Source organism: Pinus tabuliformis, chromosome 4_2 (genome assembly GCF_031772625.1).
Source record: "Pinus tabuliformis cultivar Carrire ecotype Pingquan chromosome 4_2, CPIR1, whole genome shotgun sequence".
NCBI lineage: Eukaryota > Viridiplantae > Streptophyta > Pinopsida > Pinales > Pinaceae > Pinus > Pinus tabuliformis.
The window spans coordinates 711411470-711428677 of NC_142304.1; the positions used below are offsets into that span (position 1 = coordinate 711411470).

General features: G+C 38.7%; 1 protein-coding gene across 1 annotated transcript in view; it reads left to right on the plus strand.

Annotated features, from left to right (window-relative positions):
* Nucleotides 1-17208, plus strand: part of COX15 (cytochrome c oxidase 15) — a 209034-nt gene that overhangs the window by 121852 nt on the left and 69974 nt on the right. Inside the window, exon 7 of the mRNA XM_089424097.1 lies at nucleotides 7831-7962. Coding sequence (XP_089280223.1) covers nucleotides 7831-7962 — 132 coding nt within the window. The remainder of the gene's footprint in view (nucleotides 1-7830; nucleotides 7963-17208) is intronic.

Here is a 17208-nt window from a genome sequence, read left to right on the forward strand (position 1 = left end):
AAGTATGCTTAGTGGTGTCGGGTTAGGACAAGAATTCTGGGCAGAGGCGGTGGAGACTGCATGTTACTTGGTCAATAGATCACCTTCATCAACGTTGGAGGATAAGATTCCACAAGAGTTATGGACTGGTAAGAAACCATCTCTTTCACATCTGAGGGTATTTGGATGTGATGCATATGTACATGTTCCAAAGGAGAAAAGAACCAAGTTGGATAGTAAATCTGAAAGGTGCATATTTATTGGGTATAAAGATGGTTTAAAAGGTTATAAGCTTTGGAACCCAAAAACAAGGAAGGTTGTGTACAACCGCGATGTGGTGTTTAGAGAGGTGAAAGATGTTATTAAACATGAAGTCTTACCAAAGGAACCTGAGAAGATAGAGTTTGAGCTAAAGGAGGAAGAATCTGACTCTACAACGGAAGAGGAATCAAAAGATGAAGAGCCAGAAACTCCAGCTGTGAGAAGATCAGTTCGAGAAAGAAGGTAGATAGAAAGGTATAGTCCATCTGCTTTCTGTTCAAATTTTTCTTTATCTATCACTGACGACGATCCCAGAACTGTGAGGGAAGCAGTAGATTCAGAGGATGGCAAACTTTGGAAAGAGACCATGGTTGATGAAATGGCATCTTGGCACAAAAATTATTGAAGAAAATATAACTAGGTTCGGTTTTCATTGTAATTATGATTTTTGTAAAACAAGAAAATAAATTTATTATTCTTTGCTGCAGAGGATGGCAAACTTTTGAAAGAGGCCATGGTTGATGAAATGACATCTTTTCACAAAAATTGTTGAAGAAAATATAACTAGGTTTTGGTTTTCATTGTAATTATGATTTTTGTAAAACAAGAAAATAAGTTTATTATTCCTTGCTGCATGGGTTTCATGAGCAAGAGGTTTTATAGATGGCTCCCATTGAGAGCCTTAGGATTTATATTTAAGGTCAAAGAGTCAAAGTCATGAATAAAGAGCTCTTCATGAGCCTATGTAAAATGTATACAAGCTTAGAGCAACTCTCCAAGACCAAGCACAATCCTCCAAAACAAGCACAAAGAATTTTGCAAGCAAAATGATAAGGAGAACATCATGTCGGCCTCAAATATATATACAAATGTCATGTCGGCTCATATAAAAGACACAACGGTTCACTTGTTAAAGTCGGCTAAAAAATGGAGACATAACCACTATTTATACCCAGCTGGGGTATCTGCAAAAACTCAGTGAAGAACTCGGTTTGTCTGAGATTTTCGGAGGTCAGTTATAGGGTTTGAAATCTGCATTACAGGAGTGCAAAGAACTTCACATAAGCCTCTGCAACTTTGCATATATCTCTCTGAAATCTCAGTCATGTTAAGAAGCACAAAAATCTCGGATGAAGAAGTACAATGTTTTCGGTTAGGAGAAGGATCCCTGTGGTTTCGAACAAGCATTACAGGGGTACACACTCTCAACATACTCTCACAGTCTCGGTTAAGAAGGAGCTCAGTAATCCCACAATGATGTATTCTCGACATAGTCATGACAAGTAAATATTATGAAGTTCTAGGGCCTCCATGGTAATGATCCAAGAGAAGACCATATACGCTATTCATGAAACACGCAGTTCATGACAACGTGATGAATCTGCTCCGTTGTGTAATAGAATACGCAGATATACATACGCAACAACATGAAGACTCTATACGTTCCTGGAGACACAGTCTATACGCAGCCATGGAATATGCGGTCTTGGAAATATTGAAACGCAGTCATGAACCAACGCAGTCTTGAAGACTGATCCCATGCAGTCAACACATTGTTATGAAGACTCATTCACAGGTCATACGCAGATACGTTGGAAGACCTTATACACTGCAATAGAAACCAAATGCACAACAATGGAAACAATACGCAGTTATAGAATCTATACGCACAGCAAGGACAGTCATGGAATCTATACGCTGTCATGGAAACTCTTTATACACAGCCGCAGTTATGAAGAGGAATCACTGTAAATGCATGAAGCCACAAAGAGCTACAGTCAGGCAAAGTCACAGTGAAATGGATTTACAGACAAGGTCATGGAACCGTAGTGAGTTCAGTCTACTCGGATGAATTAAGACATGGCAATCTTAGGAGCAGTTCTGATTTCGGTGGCAGTCCTGTAGCAGACTTGTTACAGTCTTGCTATAAGAATTCAATGAGAAGATCCTTGGCATACGTATCATCACTACAATCAGATCTAGCTCATCATGTTTCGAAGAAGTGACAAAGTAGCATGATGTAAGGGCAGCAACATAATGATAATACAAATCTGCACGGGCAACAACATAATGATAATACACATCTGTAAGGACAATGATGCATATTAGTATGGGCAACATGATAAGATCATGAACATGAAGGGCAACATGATAAGATCATGGACATGGGCAGCATGATGATTATCATGATTAGTGCAACATGGTGCAGTATGTAGTGGTGCAGCTAGAGGACCAGATGCAGCACGATGATAGGTGAAGGAGTCACCTTGAGAATCAGTTGAAGCAGAATGTCTTCAACTGATCTCATCGTTATACGAAATGATCTATGCTAAATCTAGATAAGTCAAAGTGTTGACTTCTATTGTAAATTTACTATCTCTCTCTCTCTCTTTCTCTGTTGAACTTTGAAGAACATAAAAGAAGAATTGATCAAGGGTTTCCCACACATCGTGGGATTTGTTCCTGGCTAACGCCACATCTTGTGTCCTCTTGTCTTCTGTGATTTATATTTATGTTCTATCTGCAGTTTATCTTAATGTTGATGTGATTGCTAACTGTGAAAATTTAAATAAATTGCTCTAGCATAGAACATACCTAAAATTAACACTAACACAGGGGTGCAAGTATGCATTGAGCCAAAAGATGCAAATGGCAAACATGGCCAAGGTTTGAGTCCTGGAAAAATGAAATTCTATGCATCTTTGCAAGATGCTACTAATAGGAAGCTTGCTAAGGGAAAACACCTTGTGCAAAGCGCTACAACTAGGCTTCCATTGCCATTTAAGCCTACTGCCACAACTAATAAAAGGCCCACTCTAGGCCCTTTTGAAGCAAATTTCAATAACCAGGGTAGAGACACAACCAACGAACATGTAGCTCGTTGCATCTATGCAAATGGGCTAACATTCAATTTGGTGCATTCTTCTTATTGGCAACAAATGATTAAGATAGTTAATGAAGCACCAAAAGGGTACAAGAGCCCTGGATATGAAAAGGTCCGCACTGCTTTGTTGGCATCTGAGAGAATCCGTGGATAGACAACTACAGTCAATCCATGATACATGGGCGGAAACAGAGGTGTCAATCATTTCTGATAGATGGAGAGACCAAAGAAACTGTCCATTAATTAATGTTATTGCAATATGCCTCCAAGGCGCAATGTTTTTGAAGGCTGTTGATTGCAGGGGAATAGAGAAATATGCATCTTTCATATCCATAATTCTTATTGATGTAATAGAAAGTGTGGGGCCACATAATGTTGTCCAAGTCATTTCAGACAACACACAAGTTTGTAGAGTTGCAGGTTTGATTATGGAGGGTCGATATGATCACATCTTTTGGACTTCATGTGCAGTACATTCATTGAACCTTATGCTTGCCAAAATTGATGAGATTGAATGGATTAATGAAATATATGTAGCAACAAAAGAAATCCAAATGTTCATAACCAATCATTCAATGTCCTAGGCCATATATCAAGGTTTTGCAAAGTTGAAGCTACTGAAGGTACTCTTTTTTTAATCAATATTATTTGTATTGGAATTTGGAAATTCTTAATTTTTATTACATATTTATATATGATTTCTCATTTGAGATTTGTCTTCTTGAAACTTGCAGGTTGCCGAAACCCATTTTTCCTCCCACACCCTTGTCATAAACAGGCTTGTGGAGGTGAGACAAATATTACAAGCAATGACCATTGACCCTCTTTAGGAATCATGGAGGACTTCCACTTCTGATAGAGTGCAAAAAATCAAGTCCATCATTCTTGATGATGCATGGTGGGACAAGGTCCAATACCTTATATGGTTTACTGAACCAATCCTGACCTTGATCAAGACATTTGACACAGATACACCTTGCTTGGGGGAATTTTATGAAAACATTGATAGTATGTTAGAGAGGCTAAGTGAAATTATCAAGGCAAGTGAAAATGACCCTTTTGAAACATTTTATTATTTAGTGAAGTACAGTTACCAAAAAGTGGAACAAAATGACCACACCATTACACCTCTTGGCGTATGCATTGAACCCCAAATATTATCATTACCAACTTTTGTCTTTACCTGGTAAAACAGTGCCAAACAAGGATTCCTAAGTGGTACAAGAATACAGGACAGGTTTGAGGAAAATGTATAGAGATGTGGTAGTTGCGATGGAAGTACGTCAAGAATTTGGAGGATTTGTACAATCTAATCGTAGCTTTTTAGATCCAGTAGCTATGGATGATCGAGACAATCTTGATCCTATTACTTGGTGGAGCTTCCATGTTGGGGATAGCATTCATCTCTCGACACTAGCCACTAGGTTGTTATCAAAGGTTGCTAGTTCCTCATCATCTGAGAGGAATTGGAGTACATATCGCTTCATCCATTCAGTGAAGCGAAACAGGCTGGGAGCGGCAAAGGCTAAGGATCTTGTGTATGTTCATTCCAACCTCCGTCTTCTATCACATGCTGAACCAAAGTATAAAAAAGGTTCGAGCCTAATGTGGGATGTGGAGCCTGAGATCTCTGACTTGAACCTAACACTGGATGCCATGACTCACCTCAACCTACTTGAGAATATTGTTCCACCACTAGTCCAGTCTACTGATGCAACTTCCTACATTCCAAGACCCCCATCATCTATTCATGATGTAGAGTTGCAATATGCAAAAGAGAATGTAGATCCATTTGAGGATGTGTAGTTAAACCTACTGCACATTATGATATTAGTAGATTGATCATGGCTGAGACACTCATTTTTGTACTTACTATTATCGTTTATGATATTATCCTTTTTGTATGAGGGAGGATGCATCCTTTCAGTGTTTCAGTCTTCATATTTATAATATATCTAATGGTTTCAGTTTTAAATGTTGTGATTTATAAATGGATTTGATTTTTGAACTCTAAAAGTGTTTTTAAAATTTAAAAAATATTATTATATTGTTTATACTTGATGTATCTTTGCCGTATTCAGACCCTGGATTTTAAAAAATCTAGCGAATCCAGATCTGTATACGTATTTGTATCTAAATCCGTATCCGAATCCCAACAACTTCGGAATTTAGTGAACCCTATGACATAGATTGCAATAGATTTGGATGAATCTACCTTCACATTTATGTAGTGTTGCACATATCGTGATAATATCAGAATTATTGCCATATTATTGCGGAAAACCACCTCGCCGATATTATCGCCAATATTTATTGCGATAATTTAGAAATTATCACCCTGCTTTATCAATTTCAACTTATTAACAATTTTTTTGTTATAATATTTCTTTTGACCTTAATTTTTTAAAAGTGAGTTAGGGGATTGAGTTATGGGGATATTCTGACGATTTCCATCAAGCAAACAAGGCGAAATCTATTGTTTGAATTTCCCATGATTCATCTCATGAGATACATAACCTAATAGTTAATGGTAATATTAAAAGTAAAAGTGACATTTTCCTTTATCTTTCATTTTCATCCTTTTAATTAAATTTTTATCATTACCAATAATTGACTTGGAATGTTTGAGAGTGGTTTTGACCTCATTGGATTTCATATGGAGGTAGAATTTTAGATCCCACTCAAAATCCAGCAAACTTAACAGTTTTTAGGACTTTAGGATTGGTGGAATTGCAATGTTTCTATTACATTTTGTGATGTACGAGAGAATGGAACTAACATTTAATCAAGATCACCAAGCCCTCTATGTACCACGATGCTGGTGGCATTGACTATTGAACTCGTCCTTCATGACTACTATTTTTTTCCAAAGGAAAAATCGTAATTTTCATTAATTTATAGTGAAAATTACATATAGCAGATGCTGATAAGCATATCCAAAACTGTGTGTTGACCTCTCAACGGATCATGACTGTCCATCAAAATAACTTCATATCAAAAGTATCTAGTTATATATATATAGATATATACATAAAAAATTTCCAAAAAGTATCGAGCAAAATAAACCATAGGCCTGAGATAAACATGAAAGATATGTGCTCTTATCTCTACAAAATTGCAGAATCCTTTGTTATGCCATGTCTTCAACTCTGCCATCACGATCTATAAAAAGACATTGATAAAATCGAAAATGTTCTGCTCTGATGTGTTCTATGATCATCCATGTACCATGGTCCTGCTGTGAACCTTCTTTGGAAAGCTGATCAGATACTGTGTTCCTTTCCCTGTATATATGTAGACAGGAAATATAATGAAATTGTGCTTTTATCATTAATGTATCATCCAAAAGATTTCTGAGAGTGTGTTTCATGACTGTAGTATTACTGTACACTTAACTCAGTTATTCACGATCCAAGTAAAAAAGGACACTTCACTCAAGCAAAATCATTGATTAGCATGTTAAGATTTTCTATCTTATTTTAATGCTCAAAGGGTGATCTTGATGTGGAGGATCCCAATATAGGCAATGGCTTTGATTTTATGTAGCAATTTGTTGTAGCATGATTTTCTTTGGATTTCAGAGGCCATTTAGAGCCTCTCTATTGATATTTTTGATTCAAAGATGGCTTGCATTCGATGATATTTTGGTTATATGCACCCTTGCTATATATATGAGAAATTTTGCATATTTGTGTATAATAATTTGGATTCATATAGATGCACATGAATTATATGTTGTTTTCAAAATTTGAATATTTTATGTAATTTTTGGTCGATGAATTATATTGCGACCATTTTCCATCAAACAAACAAAGGGAAATTTGTTGTTCTAATTTTCATTGCCATGATTCATCTCATGAGATAGATTTATTTTTGTTTTGATATGATTTTGTATCATTCTATTAGATCTTATGACTCAGAACAAATATCATATTTATGGCTAAAGACAAATATCATATTTCAATGTCGAAGTCTGATGTATCACTTGACATCTTATACATCTTATATGTTGATTTTATTTTCATATTTATGTAGCAATGTGTTTGTTTAATGTTTATGCTTTTTTAGAAGTTAAACATTGAGAAAAAACAATTATTTTGTATTTTTTAAAGTTTCCTGATAATTTCCTATATTCTCCCCAATATTGCCAATAATTTAAATTTTGGAACCCTGGCGATAAATTGCCGATAATGATAAATGTAACATTGCATTTATGTTAAAGGCCTTTTCTCAAAATCTATTTCCAGTCTTAGTCCAAAGAAGCATCCCTAGATCGACTCTCGCCATTGTTTATCTTAGATAGGGAACTGTGAAAGCTCATTAATAAGAGAGTCTACAATCTATTGCAACCTGATAACTGACCTAACCAGGCAGTTCTTCCTAACTTCTGAAGATGCCACTTCAGTATCCAAAGATTTGTCTTTTTTTATTGTCATCTTACTCACTTTGTTTTACCCTCTGCTGTAGCTATTATTTCATGCTTTTTTATTTGACCAGCTTTTTTGCTTGGGTATACTCTCTCCAGACTTGGTAATTTATTTGTCCACTTGCTGTTTGTCGAGCCCTTTTGATTGGATTGTACTTCCTGCAGAAATGATAATTTACTTGCTCATGTTTGAACTCAAAGTTAATGAATTGAGACATAAGCGTTCTATTTTCTTTATAGTCAGTTAATATTCTATTTTCATACTTGTTATTTTGAGCAGCTTGATCATCGTATTCTTGCTTCAACAACATTATTCGCTATTGGCAGTATGTGGTTTGCTGCGAGAAATGCTCAGATGCATCCTGCAGTTGAGCATCTTGTGAAATGTACTATTGGAATGACGGTTCTACAGGTATGCATTGATGGTGCACTTGAAAAATGGATGTAATGTTTTTTCAAAGAAATCCAAACATGAGGCATCTTTTGTCAAAAATTTTCTTATTGCCTTGAAAGGATGTCAGCAAACATTTTACTTGCGTATACTTACTGAAGAAGAGAATCAATTAGAAATTTGGATGCCACTGCAACAGTTGTTGCATAGGTAAAATCCAAAGGCACAAAATTAAGGCATTTAATTAAGAAATCACATAACTAGCTGCTTTCTAAAGCCATTTTTTCTATCATGAGACAGGTAGTGTGTACTTTACAGTTTTAGATTTTAGACAGATTTGGATATGCAGAGGCACAATAATTAAGGCATTTAATTAATAAATTTTATGACAAGTTGCTTTCTGAAGCCATCTTTTACTGTCATGAGATGGGGGCGGTGTGTACTTTACAGTTTTAAATTTTAGACAGAGTGGATATACCTTAAGTGCTTACCAGTGGTACTGAACGTGTCGATCCCATTTTCTAAACCTTTTGACTGCTCTATTATTTGTGGGAAAAAACTATTTTTCATTATTTTTTCTTCAGATGTATCTAGCATAATTTATCACCTGATATTTATACCCTTTCATCTATGACATAAAACACTTGCACAAATAACACTTAGCAATGACCATTTTCTTCGCTTCATCTTGACATGGATTGACTTTTAATGCTGGACTGTATAAATATGTGGGAAAACTATATATGGGGATCCCCACAACTAAGTATTTGAAAGAAGTGTCTAGGGGATCACAACAATTGTGCTTCCCTGAAAATATCCACAGATACCCATGCCATTTATTTTTGTTTCAAACATAAATCTCACCACAACCATTTTCTTTCCATTCATCTTTTGAATTAACAACGCTACATGTTCACACAGTCCATGATTAGTGTTTATTATTTGGGTTTCCATTGGAATAGGCGTACATGTAGAATATTGTGAAAACCCTTTTAAATATTTCATATCATGACAATGGATCTGCATTCGCAGAAATAAAACACTACAGCTAAATCTGAAAATTTCTAAATCTCTTATCAGAACATCATATCGGCATATACCAAAATGCTGTAGTAAGATTCAAGAGTGTAGATTCTGCATATCACGAGGTTAGATCATTCCAGCAGTAAACAGATGATAGATCTGGAAAACTAAATCAACATGCTAAATCTGCAATGAGCTGAATAGAAAATAAGTAACAGATATATATGAAGAAGTCAGACCTGGACACTTTTTTTTTTTTTTTACTAAAGCAAGAGTCGTACCTTCTTTATCAATAAATCAGAAAATAATTTACATAGATTACAACCATCCAAGTGGATCCATGGACTGGGTAAAAACTACCACCTAACAACCAAGGGCATCGAGTTAAGGGTGTAAACCCTGATCCCTACCAACAAAACAGCAAAACCCTCAACTGCCAGACCGTACCAAGGCCAGCCATTTGACTCACCACAATCCGAATGGGGGACTAACACTCATACCAATGAAATACCTAATATCTTCAAAACGGAAATCAGCATTGAAGCCTTTAATCTCCACCGTCAAAACACCATGCCCGATTCAACGGTAGAGGAAGATATCGCAGTGCCAAGGAGCCCGTCGATTAACCGTATGGACCCACTGACATGCTCGAAGGTTCCTGACCGTAGATCTCCCAAGCTTGATCCAACGGCAGAGGAAGATATCGCAATGCCAAAAAGCCCGCCGCTTAACCACATGGACCCACTGACATGCTCGATGATTCCTAGCCATCGATCCTCCGTGCTTGATCCGACGGCCTAGGATCATATCGCACGGGCCTAAAGCACCGCTGGTTAGCGTGCAATGAGGGCGGTATTCGTACCCACCCCTCGGCCACGTGTAGCGACTTGAGTGGAATCTCTCCCAAATCTTAAAAACCACTTTTTGCTTGAAAGGCGCCCGATGACCAGAAAACCACTTTGCGGGTGGAATTACGTCCCCGTGAAGAGAATCTAGGGTATTCCGACTGCCACGAAAGCCCGGATTCCGGCTTCTCACTCCATCCCCTCTGCACCAGTTGATGAACCCATGTAAAGTACAGTCCCATCCCTCCGGCCAACTACTCGGGCAGCAGAAATCGCCGAGCAACCGAAGAAGGGTCAGAATGAGGAAAAAGTAGCAACTCATGTCGAAACCAAATTATCTGGACACAACCTCCATGGCTCTGTTACGATACACCATCATATCTTCATCTGCTTGGCAACCACACTGTTCCTTGAGTTTGTTCTGAGACAACCCTTGCCAACCCATCATGACTCTGCTAATGGTACAATTCACTCCTTGGTTAGCCAATAAATCTGCCAGTTTGTTAGCCTTCCTTTGTACATGGTTAAAACTTACCGTGTGTAGGCTCATGAGGTGGAGCTGGATCCGTTGAAAGACCTGGATCAACCTCCAATGTTTTGAAACCTTCTCCGGCCCCGTGCCCCAACTGATTCTTTTGACCAAGTTAATGATTAGCTCAGAGTCAGCTTCGATAATCACATTTTGCCGATTTTCCTTCACTAGGAGTTCTAAGCATTGCTCCATAGCCATTAGTTCTGCCATGTTGTTAGTGGCTCTGCCTAAATGGCAATGGAAGATGGAAAGGATATTTCCCAATTCATCCCTTAACACCCCTCCAAAGCCAACAATACCTGGGTTGCCTTTAGAGGCCCCATCAATGTTATATTTCAGAAAACCCTGAGGGGGAGGATGCCAATAGTCCTGCTCAGTTTCCATTATCCTAACCTTTCTGTCCAGGCCCTGAGGAATAAGCCCTTGCATGCCCAACTATCTGAGAATTCTCATTTCAGCATCTGAAGGTGGATTTCTCACAGTCGTACTAACCATCTCCCTAAGTTGTCTTAAGGTCTGCTCAAAAAGACATTGGAAGGGTCCCTTTTCATTTTTAAAGATCCTATTGTTCCTTTCTTTCCAGACATTCCAAATAATGAAGCTAGGTGTGAGAGCCCAAGCTGAGCAAAGAATTTCAGAATCAGAAAAATTTTGCCTCCATTTGTTTAGGGTATTGATAATACTCCCTCTATCCCTGTCGGTCTTTTGGAAGATGGTGGCAAAAGAGTCCCACAATCTAGAGGTGAAGATGCAATTGTTGAGGAGGTGTTCCATAGTTTCCTCTTGGGCCTCACAGAGCTGGCATCTGGAAGGCCCCAGAACCCCCCTTTTCCGAATGTTGTCCCAAGTCAGAATTTTCTTATGGTAAACCAGCCACATGAAGAGTTTAATCTTCATCCAACCTTGATGCCTCCATAGATTCTGCCAAATTCTATCTGGAGCAAGAGAATCCAGCTCAAGGAGTATGCGTTTTTCCTCCTTAAGATTAAAGGTGCCCTCATTGTTGTTGCCCCATCTTAACTGATCATGCCCCCCTATTACTAGAATCTTCCTTTGTTCCAACATTTTCATAAGAGCCTCTCCTTTAGCTTTCAAGGGGTTGTCTTCCTTGTAAACAATATTCCTCTAGTTTCTCCATTTTCCTGCATTATTGGTTTGATCCCAAAAATCTTTAACCTTAGATAACCCTATGATGTTTGTCTCTATCTTGAGGTCCTTAAAATCCTCTTTTAACAGTATCGGTTCTTGTTGCCATTTGTCTTCCCAAAATAGTGCCAGATCTCCCTCTTTGATTTCCCAGAAGCTGTTCTTTTGTACTAAGCCTCTATTCTCCCAGGCCTTATTCCAGATATATGAGCCCTTTATACTTCCAGACATCCTTATATGATCGTTAATTTGCCAAGTACTAGCATATTTTTCTTTCCAAATACTAGCCCACTAAGCCTTTGGTTCTTTAACCCAACGCCACCAAAGTTTAGCCCCTAAAGCCCTGCTTAGAACCTCTGGATCATCCAAACCAAGACCTCCATGATTTTTAGGTTTGCAAATCTTTTCCCAGGCTACCAAGGCCCATTTCTTTCTATTCTCCCCCTTGCCCCAGAGGAAGTCTCTTTGAATGGTTCTGAATTGTTGTAAGACTCCTTTTGGTGCAGGGAGAGCTGAAAGCATGAAAACTGGGATAGATTGAAGAACAACCTTTGTAAGCACCAATCTACCAGCCAGGTTTAAAGATCTGATGGTCCAATTCCTAATTTTATCCTGCATCTTGTTAATCACCGGCTCCCATATGCTCTTATGCAGAGGTTTAGCAGTTAGAGGAACACCCAAATATTTTGAAGGAAGGAAATCCCTTTGAAAGCCCAGAATTCTGGAGATATTCCTTTGAATAGCAATATTGGTATTAAAGAAAAAAATCTTGGATTTGGAAAGATTAACCTCCATACCTGAAGCCATGGCAAAGTCACTTAGAAGTTGTTTGTATGCTAGAGCCTCTTTGACCATAGGGATTCCTTGCAGCATGGTATCATCCACAAATTGTTGATGAGTCAAGGACTGTCCATTCTCAGAAAGTTGGAGACCCTTGATTTTGCCATCTTCCTTTGCCTGCTTGATGGACCGACCCAGTCCTTCCATCATGAGAATGAAGAGAAAGGGAGAGAGTGGATCACCCTGCCTGAGGCCTCTAGAAGGTATAAAAGTTTCGGAGGGAGAACCATTTACCAAAATAGAAAAATAGGGGGAAGTTACGAGGGCCATGACCCATTTGACCCAGTTATGATTAAACCCAAAAGCAATAAGAACCCTCCTAATATAGGTCCAATTCAACTTGTCATAAGCTTTGGCTAGGTCTAGTTGCATGATCATTCCAGCCTTCCTGTTGCTAGTCAGTGAGTGCACCACCTCCTGTGCTTGAATGATATTATTGAGAATTTGCCTACCTTCCACATAACCAGATTGTTCCCCAGACACAAGAGTGGGCAAAAGAGGTTTGAGTCTGTTGGCTACAACCTTGGATATTATCTTGTAAACCACATTGCACAATGCTATGGGTCTAAACTTATCTGGAGTTAGGGCATTATCCTATTTAGGGATCAGAGAGATGAAAGAGGTGTTGAGTGCCTTTAGAATAGTTCTATTCCTCCTGGAATCTTCTACTACATTCAGAATGTCCTGTTTAACAATATTCTAGCAAGCTTTAAAGAAATCTACATTGAAACCATCAGGGCCTGGCGCTTTACCATTCTGCATTTCCTTGAGGACCTCACTGATCTCCTCTTCAGTCACTGGCCTATTGAGGTTGAAGTTATCCTCTCTGGACACTAGTCTTGGTATATGTCTTGTTAAGTCCTTGATGAAATGCTCTCTGTCCGAAATGGTTTCCTTTGCTATCCCACGAAAGTGTTGGACTAACACGGCTTCTATGTCTTCGTGGGAACTGAGAAGTTGCCCTCCCTCATCCTTGATCGAAGAGATTCTATTATGGGCTTTGTTTGCCAAGGTTGATCTGTGGAAGAATCTGGTGTTTTGCTCTCCTTCTTTTAGCCATTGCACTCTAGATTTTTGTCTCCAAAATATTTCTTCTTGTTTACAAAAGTTCTCCCATTCTTGCTGGAGTTTGGTAGCTTTCTCATTTCTGACTTTGTCAAAGCCAACCATGATAAGGGTTTGGTTTAGTTCCTGCAATTTGTTTTCAACAGCTTTTTTCCCTTCAAAAATATTACCAAATTCATTCTTGTTCCAATATTTTAGCCTGCACTTGATATGTTTTAATCTTTTGTGAAGAAGGAACATACTTGTACCCTGAATGTGTAAATCTTTAGACCACCAACCTGAAATGTTGTTGATGAAATCTGGATGGGTGAGCCAGATATTTTCAAATCTGAAAGGTCTATTCCTGGGGGTACCTATGCCTTTGACCTCCAGTTGGACCGGCCAATGATCTGATCCTCCAAAGGGGAGAATGCTCACTGCCATTTCCTTATTATTGAGCATAAGGTCCTCTGAGATGATGAATCTGTCTAACTTTGATGCAACTAGAGACTCTCCTCCTCTTTTATTGTTCCAAGTAAAGAGACCATTACTCGAAACAATGTCAACTAGCTTCATAGAATCCATAAAAGTTTGAAAGGCTAAGGAGTCTTTGTTTAGAGTTCTGGTGCCCCCTTTTTTCTTCGATAGTGATTTGATCATGTTGAAATCGCCACCCAAAATCCATGGTATATCTACATATCTCGCTCTGAGATCCACAAGAGAATCTATAAACCTAAGTTTGTCATCCATTCTCTGAGGGCCATAAACATTCGTGACCAGATAGATCTCCCTATCCCCCACAGGTTGAATAACCACTGATAAATAATTTCTAGAAGCCTCAGCATCTATTATACCAATCTTTTGGGGGTTCCAAAGAGTAAGAATGCCTCCTGCTATATTTTCTGCCTTGACTTCTAAAAACTCAAAACGATTGAGCCATTTGCTATATATTTCTTTAATTTTCTGAATGGAACATTTAGTTTCCTGGATAAAAATCATATCCGGAGCTTCTTGTTTCATTCTGTTACTAATTAATCTTTGTTTCCTTTTACTACCTAGACCCCTGATATTCCAAGAAGTGAACTTCATCATTAAAGATTTGTGAAGGAGTAACTAGTTAGGTCTTTCATCTTACCTGAATCTATCATTAGCTTTCCACATTCCATCAATAGCTCATTTTGCTTTTTTTTGCCTCTCTTCTTTCCTGGGCATCTAGGTGCTAATCCTGGTGTGTTTTTCATAGTTTTCACCCCTTCGCTACCCTGTCTTGCAGTGTTACTTTGCTTGTCCATCCCTGTGGTCTGGGTTTTCCATAAGTATAGCTGTTGTACTCTAGTGAACTCTTCTTGAGGTAACGAGTCTACCCCTCCCATGGTTCCCTGTTTCAAGAACCCTTCCAAATCTAGGTTTTCTCTCTCAAGAATCTCCTGTAGTTCATGATCCTCCATGTCCATCTCGCTCTGGGTCATTTCTTGGTCCATATCTAGTTCTACATCGCTCATCATAGCCTCTTTCTGTTTATTATTATCCTTTGTTTGCTCCTTGTCTTCCTCTTTCTCCTTCTCCTCTGGACTTCCCTCCATTCCCTGATCTGCTTTTTTTTCTCTTCTTCTTCCTCGAGCACTTGGTACCTGTTCAGACTAGCCTGAGGCCCTTCTGCTTGATGTTGCTTAAGTCCTCTTTTTGCCCCCTTTTCCTCTATGGCTCACTTTATGAAAGCTTTTAGTATCTTTCATAGTGGTAGCTTTGCTCTTATTCTCTATTTTACTGAGAGGGCAATCCCTGAAAAGGTGTCCATGCTCATGGCATCTGTGACATCTAAATGGAATATGTTCATAATCAACTGTTTGAACCCATTCTTCATCAAAAACTTCCAAGATAACCTCATCCGGTAGGGCTCCGGATAGATCCATTTCCACACAAATTCGTGCAAAGGAAGTGTATTTTCCCCTTCTGGTGGCTTCAGAGGCTTTGACAAAATGTCCTAATTTATTTCCTATGGCTGTTAACGACTCTGTTTGCCAATAATCAAGAGGAAGGGAGTAAAGCCTTACCCATACCGGAACCGAAGTGAATGTCTCCCGCTCCGGGACAAAGTTCATCATCCACGGCCTCATATAGAGGCCAGCAGCTGCGAAGAAGTAGGGCCCCCCTTCAAACACTCTGTCTTTATCCTCAATATTTGTGAAGACCACAGTGAAGAATCCCTTTGACCCAAGATGTAGGTCAATGCTTCCTTTTGGTTTCCAATGATATTTAATCCATGTCTGTAATGCTTTTTCAGTGGGCCATACTCCCATGAATTTACAAATGATAGCATATGTCCACATGTGGTCCCTGTGTGCCTGCAGAGCAAGATCATTCAGAACTACTCTGGGTCTGACTTCAGTTTTGGGTTTACATGGACCCTTCTGTGCCTTGGTTTTTGCCCCCTGTTCCTTGTCGTCTTCCTCCTTTTCTTTTGTGCTATTATTCTCCTTTGATGTAATTCCCTCTTGCTCTTCTTCCATGCTTTCTTTCCCTACTTCAGCAATACCTCTGACCTCTTCTATTGGCTTCTTACCTCGGCTGGCTACAACCTGCTTGTAGGAGGGAGTGGAGCTCCCTCCTTTGCGCCCTTCCATGGAGTTCAACGCTTTCTAACGATTGTAAACCCTAGCTGTTCATTGCCGCCTCCTCCGAATCGTTGTTTAGCTCTTTTCAACTACAACACCAGACCTGGACACTATCATCTCAACATTTAACAGAAAATAAATCAGATATGGTAAATCAGGTGGCATATAAATCTTTAGCAGCCTTGCATTAAGAAGATAGATATGGTAAGAAGATAGATATGATTGACTTTTTCATCTGCAACATCAATCACATCCTTTTCTATTATTGCAGAAAAGAACAGGCATTATACATCCGAGTCTCTAGAGAAAAAGAAGGGTAAGGGAAAATCGCAACAGGTATTAGCATCAACGAAAACTCAGCTACATGAATTTGCTGCAAGGTTTGAAAAGGACTTCTCACTAGTCTCTTGACTTTCTACCTACATAATCACAAGAAGTGCATGGTACCTGGACAGTGGTGCATTTAGTCACATGATAGTATCATGGGAGCTGTTTAGCAGTTTGACAGAGAATGATTTAGATATTCATGTGGAGCTTGGCAACGATGCTAAGTATGCAGTGAGAGGGATGGGGACTATTTTGTTCCAATTTGAGTCACGTGGTTAGTTGTGTTGACTGCTGACTTGGCCTTAATGATTTTCCAATGTGGCTGCCATGTCATTGCTTGTCCCCCACTAACTTTAATGTGCACCACCATGTTGAAATAAATCAAAATATTTAAACTTTAGCCATATGTAATATTTCAACATTGACCTTTTTGACTCCCTTTGACTTGCATTTGGAACTTTGACTTTGACTTTCCTCCATGTGGTGGGCCCGACATGGCTGCTACATCACCTTTGATATTCCCTTATATTTCCATGTCAAAATTTGACTTAGTTTGACTTTGGAAAAATTCTAAATTTTTTCAATTATTCATTTTTTTTCCTCATTTTTGCCAGTCATTAGGAAAATCAGCTTTTGAGGGACTATAAGTTGTTTTTTGATCTCCAAAGTGGGTCCTAGGGCAATTCCGAGCCTCTGAGGATGAATTTCGAGTGGTCACACACCCCAGACATCTCCCAAGGCCACTTATTTACATCATTACACAGAAAATAATTAAAAATTCTCATTTTGCGGGAAATTTTTAATTATTAAAAAATTCTACTTAGACCTAGTCAAATTCCACAATTTTTTTTGTGTGATTTAGTATGGTAATATACATCGATTCTAGACACTAAGA